This window comes from Diachasma alloeum, unplaced genomic scaffold (assembly GCF_001412515.2).
Source record: "Diachasma alloeum isolate Michigan unplaced genomic scaffold, Dall2.0 Dall_scaffold_00842, whole genome shotgun sequence".
In the NCBI taxonomy this organism is placed as follows: domain Eukaryota; kingdom Metazoa; phylum Arthropoda; class Insecta; order Hymenoptera; family Braconidae; genus Diachasma; species Diachasma alloeum.
In genome coordinates, this window is record NW_021680966.1 from 375,810 (window position 1) to 394,360 (window position 18,551).

General features: G+C 36.8%; 1 protein-coding gene across 1 annotated transcript in view; it reads left to right on the forward strand.

The window, feature by feature from the left end:
- LOC107044936 (serine/threonine-protein kinase tricorner) overlaps positions 1–18,014 on the forward strand; it is a gene marked incomplete at its 5' end in the record, with an annotated part of 379,667 nt that extends 361,653 nt beyond the window's left edge. Inside the window, 3 exon segments of the mRNA XM_015267023.1 lie at positions 15,767–15,906; positions 15,988–16,188; positions 17,833–18,014. Coding sequence (XP_015122509.1) covers positions 15,767–15,906; positions 15,988–16,188; positions 17,833–18,014 — 523 coding nt within the window.
- Positions 18,015–18,551: the final 537 nt, after the last annotated feature.

Sequence of the window (18,551 nt, forward strand, 5' to 3'; positions counted from 1 at the left end):
AGGAGTTGATGTGAAATGCGAGAATGTGCATATGAACCCGTTGCTATGCGCGTATTTTTTTAAATATTGCTTCGAACAAAAAAATAGTTACATCAATGAGAAGCTTGTGGCCAAATTATATAATGTAACTACGAGTATCTTTCATGTGGCTCGTCACGTTTGTATTTTATTTAATGGATATGATTCGGAGATAGTGAAGGGGGTAGTTGCTTCGTGTATAGATACACGGCAGCGATCGGCCTGATGTTTTGTACAATCGGAGTCAAAACTTTTCTTGGCCGATACGCTGCCGCGTATCTCGATCAGCAATGTCACCAATGCTCTCTCCATCTTCACTGTCATGGTCTTCATTTTTGTCAAGGATGTCATCTTGTATTCGGCTCTTTTTTGGTTTCGGAGCTGTGTTTTCACGATCTTCATTGACATCAACATTAATCGTTCAAGATTTACATGATTTATAATTTGCTGCAAAATCGGCGAGGTAAAGATGATCACACTCGGGTGGCCGTACCTCATAATATTGGATGATGTTAGTCCAAGTATCAGTGCAATTTGGTGCAATATTCTCCTCATTCATTTGTGATTTTCGTGTACAAGATTTCTGCCTTTCATGTGGCCACACGGTGGGAATATAGACTACATCTCGACTGCAGTGACTCATTGGTTGATGCAGTAAATACCAAGCTGCTTCCTGTACTGACAACTCAACCATGTTCAATAGTTTAAGACCTAGACGTTTGAGTAAATTGCCATAATCATTATCATAAGATTAATGATCCAATTGTAATAAGTGACGATGGAGGTTGCTGATGCCACGATTCGATTTATTTATGTACTCCATATCAGAATTGAGGACACTACTGATCCATGGGTGAAAGGTATTTGTATACATTTCTCGGAAAGATCGCTTGAAAAGTAATGTCGGCCGTTGTAAGGTGGGTCTAATAACATTGAGATAAGAATCTGGTTGCAGTTGATGATCGCGCAAGGAATGTTTCCAGATTATCATATTGTTTTTCTTCTAGTGCTTTCCGTAAATGACTTGCTTTCTTGCGAAGGATTTCGCGTCGTCCATCTTCTTTTGACATTGGGAGGAGTATACGAGTTTCTTCCATGGGCCAGTAGGGAATACCGAAGTGGCACGTCGCTTCTCCGCGTTTAGTGCATGTAAATGTATATTGGTGGACTTGATTCCCATACATTGGTTGAGGGAGATCAGTTTGATGAACAGAGTATAGTTGCTTAATGAGTTTAATGGTTTCTGGCATAGTCTCACTCACTGCCTCGTGAGAATCATTGTCAAGCCATAACAAAATATGAGCATGTGGACTTCCTCGTTGTTCGAATTCGATACGTTGAAACTAATCAATAACGCGATATTGGCCAAATGGGTTCCATTGACGGCATGACTGTACCATAGACATGATTACATTGACCAATTTGTTGAAGTAAATGCAACATGTTACTGGATCTTCATTCACCAGATTGCAGCGTTGCGAACACGATAACTCAGATAAAGGATCTTCAAAGTTTACATCCGGGAATTGGTCACTTAATTTGTACAATATACGGAGAAGGTGTGGCCACCGAATTTCATTTGCCGATAATGTCATGAATATTGTTGGCTTCCCCAATTGTCGAATTATAGCAAATAAATCTTTCTTGCGATCAGCCCAATACTGCATTGAATAAGGTACTGATTTGAAAAATGCCAAGTCCTTATGAATACAATCTTCAAGAAATTGTCGACTCTCTAGCATTTCTCGTGTTATTTGTTCTGTTTCTTTCACACACTTGAAAGTGCTATAGAATCCTTCGACAACTCGCTGACGAAGAGTTTTCATAGCCATGTAGAATATGTGAGATGGTGTGACACTACGTCTATCCTTTCGATGAATCTCGCTTGTTGAAATCATGTATGAAGTCACGGTGATGTTTGGATTTAAAGATCGTGAAACTCCATAATATATTCCCGGAAATGACAATTCTTCAGCATATTGGTCATATAATAATTTCATTGGTTTACTACGCTCACCCGGAGCGATATTCAAGCACATGTCTTCATTCCAGAGAAGTGTGTGTTGACGCGCCACAAGCATCTCTGATTCTGAAATTTGTTGATTGTTATCTGATTCAAGGGGCTCTATTAGTAATACACTCTCTGTATTTTCATTAGGTGTTGTTATTTTATACGTAGTGTTCATTTTATCCAAAACATTGAAGTCTGTCTTTATGTTGTAGTGACGATACAGCGGAGTATTGACTAAATAGTTGAGCCATGCTTTGATTACTGATTTCTTAACAAATCCATGCAAGTAAATTGATTTATGAATCAAATTACGTTTAATGTTAACTTTAAAACATTAGTCATCATCTAATTGAGGTGGAAGCATTTTTACCATAGTATTAACATCAACCGGCACATTTATTATCTGACCAATAATTGAATAAGCTCCTTCGCGGCGAAGTCTGCGGATTTGCGTGAAAGGCAGTCGAGGTGACAGTAGTCTTTCAGTGATGGGATCAAGTGGTGTAGTCCCACTGGCTTTGGTGGGTGTTGGAAGCCATTAATTTTTGCTAAAGTTGGTAACTTTCTTCTACTCACACTTGAACGACAAGTATTGCATAGTTGGAATATATTTAGAACGCCTTGTTACGCTTCTTCCGGGCAGAATGTTGTAAGTACCTCAGCTTGCTGTGATGTTACCATTTTCAAATCTTGAGGAACTCATAAGCGGTCACATACATCACATGCTACGCCAAAGTCATGCTGTTTGAATGCTTCATCAAAATAAGTATTGCAGTAGATGTATCGGTTACTATTCTTTGTTGCAATTGAAAGATCCACTGAAATAGATGGTTTGGGTGAATCCATGAGGATATCCATATTCTCATTTGGTTTCCTTGCGGTATTCGTACTCCGTTTTGAAGGACCCTGCATGATAGAACTGGTATTTGATCTTTTATTCGTCATTGTTGTTGAAATCTCTGTGAGAATTGGAGATCTATTTGATCCGTTCGATGGGAAATGAGGTACAGCTCCTTTTGTCATACGCTTTCTTTTCATCGAGTCCTGTAAATAATTAAATATAAATAAATAATGCAATTCAGGGAAATTTATATATTTAAGGCATTCCTAACAATTCACGATGTTTTCTATAGCTGTCTCCTGTATATACTTTATGAGAAAGATGAACTTTACTGAGGTGTCATACTTTTTAGTGTATGGCGCGTATGGGAAGCACAATATACCCTAAATGATGTATCTCTTTTATATGAAAATAATTTACCTGTTGGAAAATTGCTGCAGATTAATCCTGTATAATGCAAGATGAATGTATATCTACGCTTCTGAAATGGTCCTCACAAAGACGAAATGTTTTTTCATTAATTACTGAGTCCGAATACGCCGTAAGAATTGCTGCTATCCACTGTTCTCGTATATTCTTATCGCGTGGTATAGTGAAGAATGACTTATTTGGTCGTTGGGGACAATTTGGAATGGAGCAGCGCCTCGGCATTATGAATGGAAATCCTCTATCACTTCCTTCTCACTAGTTTCAATCCTCCCTTATACAGGGGTATCCTATTTCTAGAAAAGTCTATTTTTGAACTCTCATGTTCAGATGTGGCTTCCCAGAATAAAAGAATGTTCTAGAATATCTATAAACATGTAGAATTTAATGGATTAATTCATACTAAATGTTTTGTATTGAGTAAATTGTATTAAGAATTGCAATTATTCTTACCTCAATCAACTACATTCCCATCAATTTCTGCAGATGTGAACTTATTGAGATTTGATCCTCAACTGATCTCCAGTTGCTTCTGTCCACCCTTACATAGGGGTATTTCATTTCTAGAAAGTTCTATTCTAGAACTCTCGTATTCGGATGTGTCTTCCCAGGATAAAAGAATTATCTAGAATATCTTTAAACATGTATAAGTCAATGGATTAATTCACACTCGGTCATTTGCAATAGATGAATTGTGCTATTAATTGCAATTATTCTTACCTTAATCAACTCTGTTCCCCTCAACTTCTGGAGATATGAACTCATTGAGATTCAATCCTCAACTGATCTCCAGTCGCTCCAATCCTCCCTTATATAGGGGTACTCTATTTCTAGAAAGGTCTATTCTAGAATTTTTGTATTCAGATGTGTTTTCTCAGGATGAAAGAATGTTCTAGAATATCTGTAAATATGTAGAAGTCAATGAATTAATTCACACTCGGTCATTTGCAATAGATTGATTGTATTATTAATTACAATTATGTCTACCTTAATCAACTCTGTTCCCCTCAACTTCTGGAGATGTGAAACCATTGAGATTCAATCCTCAACTGATCTCCCGTCACTCCAGTCCTCCTTTAGATAGGGGTATTTTATTTTCAGAAAGGCCTATTCTGGAACTTTCGTATTCAGATGTGTCTGACCAGGATGAAAGAATGTTCTAGAATATCTGTAAATATCTAAAAGTCAATGGATTAGTTCACCTTCGACCATTTGCGTTAGGTGAATTGTATTATCAATTGCAAATAGACTGGGCGCGCGCTTTCACGCATATTACTTCATATTACTTCATTTACTTGTGAGAAGCTTCCTTTCTTTCATTGAAATTCCAAATCTATTAAATTTTATAAATAAAAAAACTCCTTGAATTTCCTCGAAATTTCTAGAAATTCCTTGAATTTCTTCGAAACTTCTAGAAAGATCTCGAATTTCTCCGAAATTTCAAGGAAGTCCTTAATTTTCCACGACATTTCTAGAACGTTCTCGACTTCTCTCGGAATTTCTAAAAAGTCCCTGCATTCTCTAAAATTTTCTAGAAATTCCTTGAATTTCTCCGAAATTTCTAGAAAATCCTTGAATTTCCTCGAAATTTCTAGAAATTCCTTGAACTTCTTTGAAACTTCTAGAAAGATCTCGAATTTCTCCGAAATTTCGGAAAAGTCCTTAATTTTCCACGAAATTTCTAGAACGTTCTCGAATTTCCTCGAAATTTGTGGAAACTTCTTGAATTCCTCCGAAATTTCTAGAAACTCGTTGAATTCTCTCGAATTTTCTAGAAATTTTTTGAATTTTTTAGAAATTTCTAGAAAATCCTTGAATTTCCTTGAAATTTTCAGAAACTTCCTGAATTCCACCAAGATTTGTAGAAAATCCTTGAATCCTCTCGAGTTTTCTAAAGTCTCTTTGAATTTTGTAGAATTGTCTAAAAATTCTTTGTATTTTTCCGCAATTGGCTGATACTAGATTAATTAGTAGTTAAATGAAATAATTGAAAACTACACATTACTTACCTGAAGAAGAAAACTCACTGAAATATTCCAACTATTCACTTCTTGTGATATTCACGATTCCACTGCCGATTTAAGACTGCCGCTGAATCGCATTGGTCCCCTTTATATACTGATTTTTGAATCTAGAAATTTCTACACTGGAAATTTCTAGAGGATTTAGTCGATAACTTATCCTAATACTCAGTTGGTAAATTATTATCAATCGGATTTTAGTTCATAAATGATCCAATAGATGGCGTTGAACATTTAGAGAGCCATTGTTGGGCCTTGCTCCTTTGACTTCGATTTTTCATCCCTTCTTTCCTGGTTCGACTCACCCCTTTCCTCTGACTTAACGAGATCTGGGCAAGCACTCCTCCAGTGATTTCCTTTCCTGCAGTTGAGGCAGAGTCCAGGTACCTTCTTATTTTTGCGATTTTTCTTCTGAGTGTTCTTAGCTGCCTCATTGTCTGATGAATTGTTCTTAGCGAATAGGGCACTGGTTTCTAGTGACTCTCGTAGATCAATCCTCGTCTCCTCGATAACGAGCCTGGATATCAAATTTGTTCCCGTTCTTTCTTCCGGGGCCGTTGAATCCCAAGCGCTGACGAAATGTCTGTATTCATTTGGCAACATCATCAACACTTGCGATAAACATTGAATCAGAAATGGGTTCGTCCAACGCCTGTAATTTATGATGAATGTCCTGCAGTTTCGCAATGTGGGTGATGATATCATCATTCGGGTCTTTCATGAAACTGTACCACTTTTTTTCGAGTAAGAGAATGCACGTTTCGGATTTTAGCTCGTGGATTGAGTGGAGATGATCCCACATTTGTTTAGCTGTTGTTAAATTCACAATGTGAACAATTACCTCTTGACTGACTGTTGTTGCAATAATCTTTTGGGCGGCAGCATCAGACTTCATCCATGCCTTCACTGCAGTTGCATGGGTCCTTCTAGCTGTTTCATCTGCACCTTGTGCAAGTAGTGGCAACACCATAGTTCCATCTACCACCCCAAGTACCTTACTTGCATTGAGCAGCACTTTAGTCTGCAATTTTCATGGTGTCCAATTTCTTGCACCCATCAATTTTATCAATTTCGTCTCTTCGTGGTCCATGTTGAGTGTTTATTTTGATTGCACATGGGATTTATAACCTCAACTCCGACCGCAGCTCCAAAAATTGATTTTCTCGTTTTAGATCGAGAGTTTTCATAACTTGACATTCACATATCTGATTAACCCGCAGAGATACGAAGACAATTGGAGCAGAAGAACAAGCTACAACCCGGACCTGGACAACGTGATTCCAGCCATCTTTCATCACTTTGGATCGTACGGCACCTCTGTTAGGAATACAGTGGTGACCACTATAAACTCAATTAGAATAAGTATTGTAAAATACGACACCGTTTAAATAATAAATTCGTTTATTAAATAAAATGGGGCGAAAAGAATCATTAATAAAAGATACAAAAAGAAATGACACGTCCGCGGACTAAGAGCTAAGATAAAAGAATGATGATCGACAGAGACGATCGTATATGAAGTTGGTTGAGGGAGAAAAAGGGTAAATACGCAACACTACTCACTCTTTTGAAAAGTTGTCGTCCCGACAACAACGCGCCTGTTGAAGGCAATTGTAGTGAAATTTCAGTTATTCATTAACTGAAATAATACTTCAATTATCTGGGGTCTGTAACCCAACTCTCTTCCACAAACCCAGACGGAAAAGGCAAGAAAGAGAGAAGGTTCGACTCGAATTATTTTATAGTCTTCAAACAGGTTCCTCTTCTTCTAGTGGTCGCGTGGTTCCAGCTGTCTCTCGAGATTCTTCCAGAAGAATGGGAAGGAAGTTGTGGATTCAAACTAGAAAAAAAAAGGTTCGAAACGGCAGAATCAATCATTCTAATTGGATTCGAAAGGTTACAAATCATAAGTAATAATCGATCAAACTATTTGCATCAGATATTGATTGTTGACAAGTATTCCATGGTAATACTTTGTCATCTTTAATCTTCCAGGGGATAAATGAAAGAAATAAATCATCGAATGTTCTGAAATTGGTTGCGGCCGTCAACCAAAATCAGGATTATCAAAGTGATGCAAATACCTGGAAAGAGTAATTACTCATTAAATGGAGCAAGCCGATTAACATGAACGACTTTCGGCTTGGAATGGATGGATTTTTGAATCCGATAAACTACTTCGTTTAATTCATCTTTTACCACGAATGGACCCACCCAATCCCTTTGTAGTTTAGGGCATTTTCCTACTGTTCTCCTGGGATTGAAAAACCATACTCTCTATCCAGGAATAAATGACAACATATGGGTTTTCAAATCAAATCTAGATTTCATCTGATCACTCTTAAATTGGCAGTTATTTCGTGTCTCATCATGAATAGAATCTAATTTTTTTCGTAATTCGATTACGTAATCAGAGAGATTATTGTAATCATTTTGAGGAGGGATTCCACGAATCAAATCTAATGGGTTCCTCAGTTCGCGACCCATCATTAACATGGCAGGTGAAAATTCAGTTGTATCGTGTTTGGAGGAACGATAAGCCAACAGGAAGAAAGGAATCCATTTGTTCCAATTCTTTTGATTGAAATTCAGATATTTAGCTAAATAATTGACTAATGTCCTGTTGAGACGTTCCACCAAACCATTGGACTGGGGATGGAGAGGAGTAGTTCTAGTTTTATGGATTCCCAAAGAATCCATAATTTCTTTGAACAAGGATGATTCAAAATTTCGTCCTTGATCTGAATGAATTTCTAGTGGAACACCGAAGCGGGAAATGACTTCACGAATTAAAGCATCAGCAACGGTTCGCGTTTGATGGTCTGGAAGAGGGATAGCTTCAGGCTATCTTGAAAAATAATCGGTAACGACAAGAATGCAGCGACTTCCAGAAGAAGAACGAGGAAACGGGCCTAAAATATCGACTGCAATTCTCTCGAATGGAAAACCAACATTGTAAATTCGAAGTTCGCCCTTAGTTTTAAAATGGGGATCTGTTTTAGAAAAACAAATCCTGCATTTCTTACACCAGTTCTCGACATCAAATTTACAAGTTGCCCAATAAAATTTCTCGCGAATCTTGTTCAAGGTTTTATTTATACCAAAATGACCACTGACGGGAGAGTCATGAGCGATGGAAAGAGTTTTTGGAATAGTCTCTTTGGGTACTACCTCCTGGTAAAGAAATTTTGTTTTATCAGGGGATTCCCAGCGACGAAAAAGGATATCGTTTTTAATTTCCAGCGAATCCCAATGAAGTAAATAGATTTTAAAATCAGATCCCAAGTGAGAGACTTCTGACCAATCAGGTCGAAAATTCTTTTCTTTGAATTGAATAATGATTCTAAGTGTTTTGTCGTCATTCTGTAATTGGATCCAGTCAAATTCGTTATCTACCAAGCATTGAGTGACAAAAACTAATTTCTGAGAAGAACTCTCGTAAAAATTAGCTTTTTCACATCGTTTACATGAACACGGACGTCGTGAAAGAGCGTGCGCATTCCCATGTGATTGTCCTGGACGATGCGAAACATCGAAATCATAGTTAAAAAGTACCTCTAACCATCAAGCGACTATTCCTTGGGGGTCTTTGAAGGAAGTTGACCATTTCAAAGCTGCATGGTCGGTACGAATTAAGAAATTACGTCCTAATAAATAATGGGAAAACGATTCGACCGATTTGATAACAGCAAGTAGTTCTTTTCTAGTGACACAATAATTTTTCTCAGCATTATTCAAGCATTTGCTAAAATAGCCTATTACTTTTTCCTCCCCAAATTTAACTTGTGAGAGAGCAGCACCGATAGCAAATTGAGACGCATCGGTATCTAGAATAAATTTACCATCTCTAATTGGTAAGCAAAAAATTGGAGGAGTAATGAGAAGAGATTTAAGTTCATTGAACAAGTCGATACACTCTTTTGTCCAAATGAAAGGAAATTTTGCTTGAGAGACTTTGTGAAGAGGTTTGGCTATCATTGCAAAATTTAGAATGTATTTGCGATAGTAAGAACATAAGCCAATGAAACTTCTAGTTTCTGTTTTGTTTTGAGGTGTAGGCCATTGAGAAATGATTTTCAATTTCTCTGGATCACAATTAACACCTCTGTTTTAAATAATGTGTCCTAAAAATAGGATTTCCTTCTGGAATAGAACACATTTCTTGAAATTGACTTTGAGAGTCGCTGTAATTAATCTCTCAAAAACTAGACGTAAATTGTGGTGATGATTCTCAAATGAATGACCAAAGACTAAAATGTCATCGAGGTAGACAAGACAAATTTTTCCTATTAGACCTTTAAGGACTCGGAAAAGAACTCGAACAAAAGTGGTAGGTGCGTTACACAATCCGAACGGAAGAACTTTAAATTGCCACAATTCATTTCCAAAAACGAAAGTTGTCTTCTCTCTGTCTTTTGGATTCATCTCAATTTGCCAATGACCACTCTTTAAGTCGATGGAAGAAAACCATGAAAATCCTTGAGCTGCATCCAAAAGATCATCAATGAGAAGAAGTGGCATAACATCCTTTTTAGTCACTTTGTTCAAGAGTCGATAGTCGACACAAAAACGAAGAGAAGCATCCTTTTTCTACACCATAACTATCGGGGAACACCATGAACCAAAACTTGGGTCAATAATGCCTACCAGTTTCATCTCTTGTAGAGCTTCAAAAGCTTTGTCACGATAATGAAAAGGAATACGACGAGGATCCAATTTGACAAGATCGGAATTCCCGGTATTTATCTTGTGTTTAATCTCAGAATATTTTCTCAATCTTTATTATTCTTAGCGAAACAATTTTGAAATTCAAAGATAAATTTTCTTATTAGACTGATTTGCTCCTCGTCCAATAGTTTAATTGATGATTCGAATAATTTCACTAAATATTCGGGAATAATTATCTCAATGTCACCTTTGACATTGGTTTCATAAATTGAAACAATCTTGGTTTTGTCATGGAGATTGAATTTCCGGTTGATTACCGTGTGAAATTCATGTAAAAGTCCAGATGATAAAATACAATTTAAACCGAGAATGCAATCTAAATCGATATTCGCGAAAACGGCATCGATGATCACAATTACATTGCTGATAGAAATGGTAACTTTCTTAACGGCAACATAATGCAGTTGAGAGCCGTTGGCGGTCAATACCGAATAAAGTTTACAAACCGATGGTAAATAATTCAAATTGAATGAAAATAATTTAGGGTTAATGATTGTAATATCACAGGCAGTATCAATAATCATGGAGCAAGAGCGGTCATTAATTTTTCCATGAATTATTAAATGTAAATTTGATTTTGGATCAGAGGAAATCGTGTGGTAACAGGATTTCGGAATAGGTGAAGTCCACTTGACCTCCTCCAAGCTGACTTCATCTAGTTTAACTGAGGAGAGTCCATTTTCAGTGAACTCTGTTTCATCGGAGAAGCAGTAAAAATTCTAGAGGGAACGGATGAGTTGGTTCCGCTACGATCTTGAGCAAAGAAGCAATTCGTACGCCCATTTCCGTGTTGATTCCCATTTTGGTTTTGTGAATTAGTTGTCGAGCGTTGATTTTGGTTGTTGTGATTTCCATAATTCACCTTTGGGTTAGATCTTTGGTTAAAATTACGATTTTGGTTGGAATAGTTTGAAGAGGAGATTTGATTAAAGTTTTTATTCAAATTTGTATTTGAACTCGAATTCGAATAACGATCCTTACGGCATTCATTCGCGTAATGTCTGCGATTTTCGCAAATAGTACAAATGACTTTCCGGTGATTATTTGAATTAAATTGATCAGAATTATCACATGATCTGTAAGAAGTATTGAGTGATTGATTATTCGGATTGGGATGTTGATTTTGTTTTTTACTGATGATATTGTGCACATTTCCAATGCCCGTTGAAGAGTTAAATTCAAACTTTCAAAGTGTTCTAGGCGTAGAGCACTCTCAATTCGACCAATATTAAGCCCGTTGATAAATTTTTCGCACGCGATTTCATTTTTAATTATTTCGGAAGCGGCAAAATAAGCAAGACGTGTTCATTTTTTAACGTCTTCCGCGTAAGTTTTTAAATCCTCATTTTTTTGTTGAATCCGAGCGCGTAATTGTGAATGATATACGCGGTAGAACTGCTGCTCCCCGAATCGAGAATTAAGGACATCTTTTAATTTATGAATGTCCGTTTAGTCGGAAACCGGAAGTGTCTCAACAATTGATTGAGATTTACCGCGAAGGGAAGAACGTAGATATGAGGCAGCAATTCTACCTGACCATCCATTCTCACAAGCAATGACATGAAAAAGTCGCTCATATTGCGACCAGTGTTGTACCATCATAGTGAGGTAGTTTAATTAAGTTCTGTTTCGGTGTGGAAGGAACGAAGTGAGGGTTTTGAGGAGGATTTGTGAATGTAGTGCGAAGTTGATTAGAATTTTGGTTGAATGTGTTTGAATGTTGCAAGAATGGTGTGTTAGGACGAGGTGAAATCGACTTATCTGTTAAAACTTCCATGATTTCATTCCTCATGTTTTGAACCTCTCTCTTCACCGCATTCTCAATGGCTTGAGTAACTGCAGATTGGAATTGATTCTGAAGCGTCGTTGACAGATGTGCCATCACGTCCGAAGAATTTTTGGTCAAATAATCCATTATTTGATGGTTATTCGCCTGACTGGAGTTGTCCACCAAATTCTTCGTGTCCGTTTGCAATTCCATCTTCATGTGTTGTCGATATTGATCCAGAAATTCGGACAACTGGAGCTGCAGGTCTCCCACCGCTAACCGAACTGCTTCCTGGATACCGAGTTGTATCTCTGTGATGTCCTCAGCATCCATGAATGTGGAGTTTGAATTCCGGTGAGAAGTGCGAAAACGATGCCTGTCACGGGGGGTATCCATTTTTCGCGATACTTCTGACACCAATGTAAAATACGACACCGTTTTAATAATAAATTCGTTTATTAAATAAAATGGGGCGAAAAGAATAATTAATAAAAGATACAAAAAGAAATGACACGTCCGCGGACTAAGAGCTAAGATAAAAGAATGATGATCGACAAAGAGACGATCGTACATGAAGTTGGTTGAGGGAGAAAAAGGGTAAATACGCAACAGTATTAATGAAGAGAATGATTAAAGTGCGAGTTTTCTCCTACGAGATAGGACAGTAGTCCTGGATATTTCCTTCGGCAAGGAGAAATTGGCGATAAGTCCAGAGCGAGCGAAATAGGGCGATATTCTGTGATTTTCAACAGGCGAGCGAAGCACGTGTATTGTAAGTACGAATTCAGTAATTACCTGCGTGGGGATTTCGAGTATTGGGGGAATTATTCAGGTATCTTTCTCGGTGCGATAATTGATATTAATTCACGCGAATATTTTTGTGAAGCCTCGGAAATTTTGGAATAATTAATATTTGAGATTTTCGGAGTTTTGTTAATTGTGTCATCGGTGATTATCATAATTCGCGAGAATTCCACGAAGTCATTCAAGTTCTAATTAAATTTAACTATAATCGATCGGACGAATTCGATTGAAGCAAATTATTGAGCAAAGAGAATTATTTTGTACGGAAATCATCTATATTCCGAATCATGAATCAATCAGTATAAACTTCCACTTGCTCGAATCCGAAATTATCATGACGAATATTAGCGAATCTGAGTTCTGCTCATAGCAAAAATTGAGGATAGCATATCCGGAACTGAGGAATATTTTTATTTTATGAAAATATAGTTAAAAACTCCCGCAATTTTCCGTGTTAAAAGTTGTATTGAGTTCGACGAGTGGATGGATGGTGATAATCCAGATGTGGATTATCACATGATTGTGTAAATTTAGAAAGAGAGTTTCTATATAGCAAACTTCTTGAATAAATTCTTTTCTTTTGTTTTTCTTAAATTTGAATTGAACTCCTTTTCAATCAATTACCCGGATTTCTGTAAATTATTTCCATTATTTTGTTGTACTTAGATCTTTTTGAGATACAATCAGTTTGTTATTTCATTCCTTTTTATTTTGCTCTTCTGCTATTAATCTTTCTTTCAAGAACCAGGAGATTTTTAGTAATTACTGAGATACTTGAATAACGACCCGAACAAAATCAGAATTAATTGAAAATAATTATTGCGGACGAAGCCCAGGTAATTATTTCTATTCTTTATGATTTGAAATAGCTAATGGGAGATGAAGTCACATGGCGCTCGAGAGTTATTGTTATAAGTGAAAATTGACCGGAATTTAAATAACATAATTTAGCAGTACCCGAATATTTAGCATTACAGAATTTTCCATTCAATTTAATTACCGTACATAATATAATATCAACTTTAGATCCATATTATTATTTTGATTATGATTTTGAGTATTTTTTGTGGCGGTTTGGTGCGGGTATCAAAAATAATAACTCGGTGTTGACAAGAACTGTATATTTAAAGGCAAGTGTTTACATGCGTACTAAAAAGTAGACTGACGTCATCCACCGGGGAGCGTACGAGTTTATATACCTTCGTTTATCGAAGGTTCGAGAATTGTCCTGAAATTTCGTGAGGGACAAGGACAGAATGATGTTTGTCTCGAATTCCGACGTTTGGAATATTCTGGACGCTACGAAATAAATTCAAGAAATTAATCTATTGTGGCTCGCGCGACATTTTTTATTATTATCTTGATGACAAGGCTCGAATGTAGTAGAATACTGAGAATATCATTGCGATTTCATTTCAATGTTACAAATGGCGCCCGAACTGATGTAAGACCTTGAAGACTAAGCACTGAAAATTCAGTTCCAATCATAATAATTCGTTAACGGTGTTCAAAGTATATTGACCATCGTTATTCAACACGCAACCTTATGTTGTTCATATTTGGAAAAACCACATCACAATTCTCATATTCTTTCTTGTTTCTCACCACCTTATTTGTTATAAAATTATTTTTGAAGTGAAACTTCTTATAGAAGAGTAGGAAGGCGCGATCGGCAACGTATTCTGTTACGGAAATGAGCGGGGCTTTGATATGGAGACTTAGCTATAGGGAGTGAGGCGTACGGAATGTCGCTGGCTCCGTTTCCCTCTATAGTAACAACTTTTGTGTTCAGCCGACGTGACGGAAACCAAACACAGCTGTTTCCATGTAGCTGAGTGTTAGCTGTTGAATATTTCTGATCAACATCTAACGCAATTTGTATATTCTATTCAGTTATTACGTAGTGCTCACGTGTATCGTATATTTATAGCTTCTTGCATTTAATAATTTTTTGTGAAATATGCTGCAATAGGCGATAAAAAGTGTGAAAGCATGGCATGAAAGAAAATAGCGAGCGAGGGACAGATTAAATTTTAAAAAAGTCTACTGTTAATGAGACGGTAGGGAGAGGAGTAAAGTAGCTGCTAATCTCTTACTTACACCTCTAGTGGGTAGTGCGGGTCAACCATCAACAAGCTCAATCTCCTGATGATTCTGGAGAACATGCTGATGACAATTTATAATATCCAGAGTTTTAAGCCTGCGCATAATATTTTACAATGAGATTTTGTAAATAATGACTTTGGTTTGTTGTGTTATGTGTGTGACAGATTATCGTTCAAGCGTAATTGAAAACCTCTATCAGTTGAAAATGATACAATTATTCAACATAAATTTTTAAAATTCAACGGTCATAGTGATCTAATGTGTAATTATTGAGGCCAATCTCTTAAAAGAAGTAATATTCCAACATTAGCGCCATTAAATGGCTTTGCGTATCTATCAATCCCAGGGCATCTCCCGAAATTAAATTTGGTTCTCAAAAGACTTATTTCCCCTCGGATTTCATTTAATTACAAAAACTATCCAGTTGTATTGCGAAAATTTTATGTGTCTAATTTAAATAGTTGAGGAGTAGCCAAAATACTTCCTCTCTTGTTAAACAGAAAAATCCCTTCACACTAGCATCTTATTCTGTATTGCAGAAAGAATAATTTTCTTCTGTGAGTTTCATTTTCTCATTTGTATTATGATCAATTTCATTTATAACTTTTTGTTGGAAAATATAACTCAGTTTTATGTTAACTGAAGTCACAATTTTTCAAATGAATGCAATACGCCTCTGGCGCTCTTTCTGGCCTAGTCGGCATACATCAGGTTACGTTTTGGTTCCTCATTTTAGTAATTTTCCTTGTTCACTTGTTGGTTAAAATGGACTAGCGCCCAGTTCATCGTTTCCGCGTTCAGCGTAGTAACGTGGGTGTCTTTCGTGGTTTATTTTGTTTCAAAATTATTTTAGCTGATTCGTGCGCTTGCAGGGTTTCTGAGGTATATTCTGTTCCCACTCCTGATGTCAAAAAGTCCGCACAATATCAATCCTCGTTAAAATCGACAAACGAAGTCGAGAAAAATTCGTTACTTAATGAAAGAAAGTAAGAACAAATTTCAGACGAATATAACCCATTGATAATCTGTTTCTGGTTTTGCAGAGATATTAAACCTGACAACCTGTTGCTTGACGCACGAGGCCACATAAAGTTATCTGATTTTGGCTTATGCACTGGCCTGAAAAAGTCGCACAGAACTGATTTTTACAGGGATCTCAGCCAAGCTAAACCATCGGACTTCAGTAAGTTTTCGACCCCTTTTATTGATTATTTATTCATTTACTTCTATTCAATTCACTAACGATTAGTTTTCATTGATTTAGTGACCTCTTGTGGCAGTGGAAGTGGGAGTGCAATGGATAGTAAAAGAAGAGCTGAAAGCTGGAAAAGGAATCGGAGAGCTCTAGCATACAGTACAGTGGGTACACCTGATTACATAGCACCTGAAGTCTTCCTGCAGACTGGTTACGGTCCAGCTTGCGATTGTTGGTCCCTGGGTGTCATCATGTATGAAATGTTGATAGGTAATATGTTGAAATCTGTGTGAAATTTGCATACGTGTTTTGTTGTAATATCTTGGAAAGGAAGATGTTGAAGGCAAATTATTCAGAATACCGTCTCATAGAAAATTACAAGGATTATGTAAAAATTTCTTAATAAATGTTCTTAGATAGGGGCGATGATATCTCTCTGGTGGGAAATTATCAAACAACTACTCCGGAAAGGAAAATTTTTGCCTTTTGTATGGAATTCCACCTAATCGGTTTGTTCTTTTCGATCGAGTTTGCTCCTCGCTCCTTGCGGTGCGATGGGACCGCCTTTTTTCGTAACTGTGCCACATTCGCGCTAAGACTGATAGTAAGACTGCTTAGAGAAGGGAAGTGGCCCACTACACCTTTTCCTACCACTCAAAAATTGGAAGTTGATATTTAAGGATCTCTAGCCGTTTTCAGCAAATCAAAACCATGTTCAAGGAACATTTTATAACTTTTTTGGCTGACAGCAGAACATATGAAACTAATTTGTTTGATGTAAAAAAAAATTTATCGCAATAGACTCGCCGGAAATAAATGAACAAATTTTTCTTTATATACGGTCTTTTATGAGATTTATGTTTGAAATTTATAATTCACCTACTAGAAGACTCTAAAAATAGAAATAAAAATAGAAAGTAATGTGCAATACTGAATCGAATGGTCAGAGAAAAATTTGGGGTACCCGCGCAAAAAGAGAACATATTTGAAAGATTCTATCCCGTATAAGAGCATGTTAGCGCGTGCGTTTGGTGCATTTTGTCCACTCCATTTATAAATAATAAACGTGGGTCGGTGGATTGAAATTTTTATCAAGATAAAGGGAACAACTTCATCTCTTAGTTGAAAAAAAAACAATTTTTGTTAATACTTGCGATTTTGCATAAACATCCTTGAAAAATTTGATTTTAACATACCGCGCTGAAAGTCGAGCCGCGATCATGTCTAACGGTAAAGTCTCATAGTCAGAAGCATCCCGATCGAGATTGATTTGGGAGTACCCCACTCTATTTGTACTGAGTATCCCACTCTACTTGCACTGCTGGAAATTTATCTTCAATACTAAGAAGATCGAAAATTTACTCAAAATTATCACTGACTCTACTCAAACGTGATGCTATTTCAATATTGCATATAAACAGCGAAATAGCTGAAGTATCCAATCCTGATCAAATTATTAATGAATTTATTTAGAAAAATTGGGTGAGGACCAATGCATTTGCATTTTCAAGGCAGATGAAACGATGAAACCCATATGGTTTGATCCATATTGTTCGACATTTACGCTTATCCCTCATTGTCTCATTTTCGCATCTTTCTAAAGTGTTGCCGCCTCTCACTCTTGTAACTCTTGCGATCCTTACATCTAATCTTCCTGTCCATTCCATTCACGCTTACAAACATCTAATGCTTGAGAACTACAACTGATGACACTCTCCTCCCTCCACTTAACGCGTACCCTTCATACTCGGAAAAATGCAGTCCCCGGTCCTGTCCGTAGACCCCTCTCTATGCACGAGATATTCATTGAAAAAAGTGAAATTTTTTCATTTGTTTGAATGAGTTTTTTGCATTTTCTGAAATTCATCTATCTTAATGCGTTTGTCCTCATTAACTCTTCAATTCTGTTCTCAGGTTATCCTCCATTTTGTAGTGAAAATCCTCAAGAGACATACAGGAAGGTGATGAATTGGAGGGAAACTCTAATATTTCCACCGGAAGTGCCCATAAGTGAAGAGGCCAAAGACACAATTATTAAATTCTGTTGTGAAGCTGATAGAAGACTAGGTAACATTTTTATATATCGCGGCTCCTAAAGCAATCTACGTAACTCAAAGAACATTTCCGAAACCAAGTGTTTCAGTGAAAATTCAGAAATACGTATCGCAATAACTCTGACTAACTACCTTACCTAATTGACTTACATTGCTTCACCCATTTAAGGCGTTTCCTCTGTATTTTTCCTGATGTAATACCTGGATACGAAAGTTTTCAACTAACTATTTCAGTATGAATATAAACATTTTTTGAATATTATTTTTTTGTCAGATTGATGGATTTTTTCTTCTTTCTTACGAATATCAAGTTATTCGTATTTGATATGTTTTTGTTTATTGAAACAATATTATAATACATCGGAAGACACTGCCAGGTGGATTATTCTTGTACTTACTTCGAGTAGGTAAGCCTGCGGATTGTTTTCTCTCACTCACAGTTCCAAGTTGTGTCGCATATCTCTCCTATAATGTTGCAGTGATTATATTGGTATTCGAATTGCACGCCACTAACGGTGAAGACGTAATTGCCACATGCGAGCCACAATGGATAGGATTTGCCCATAAACTCATAATTTC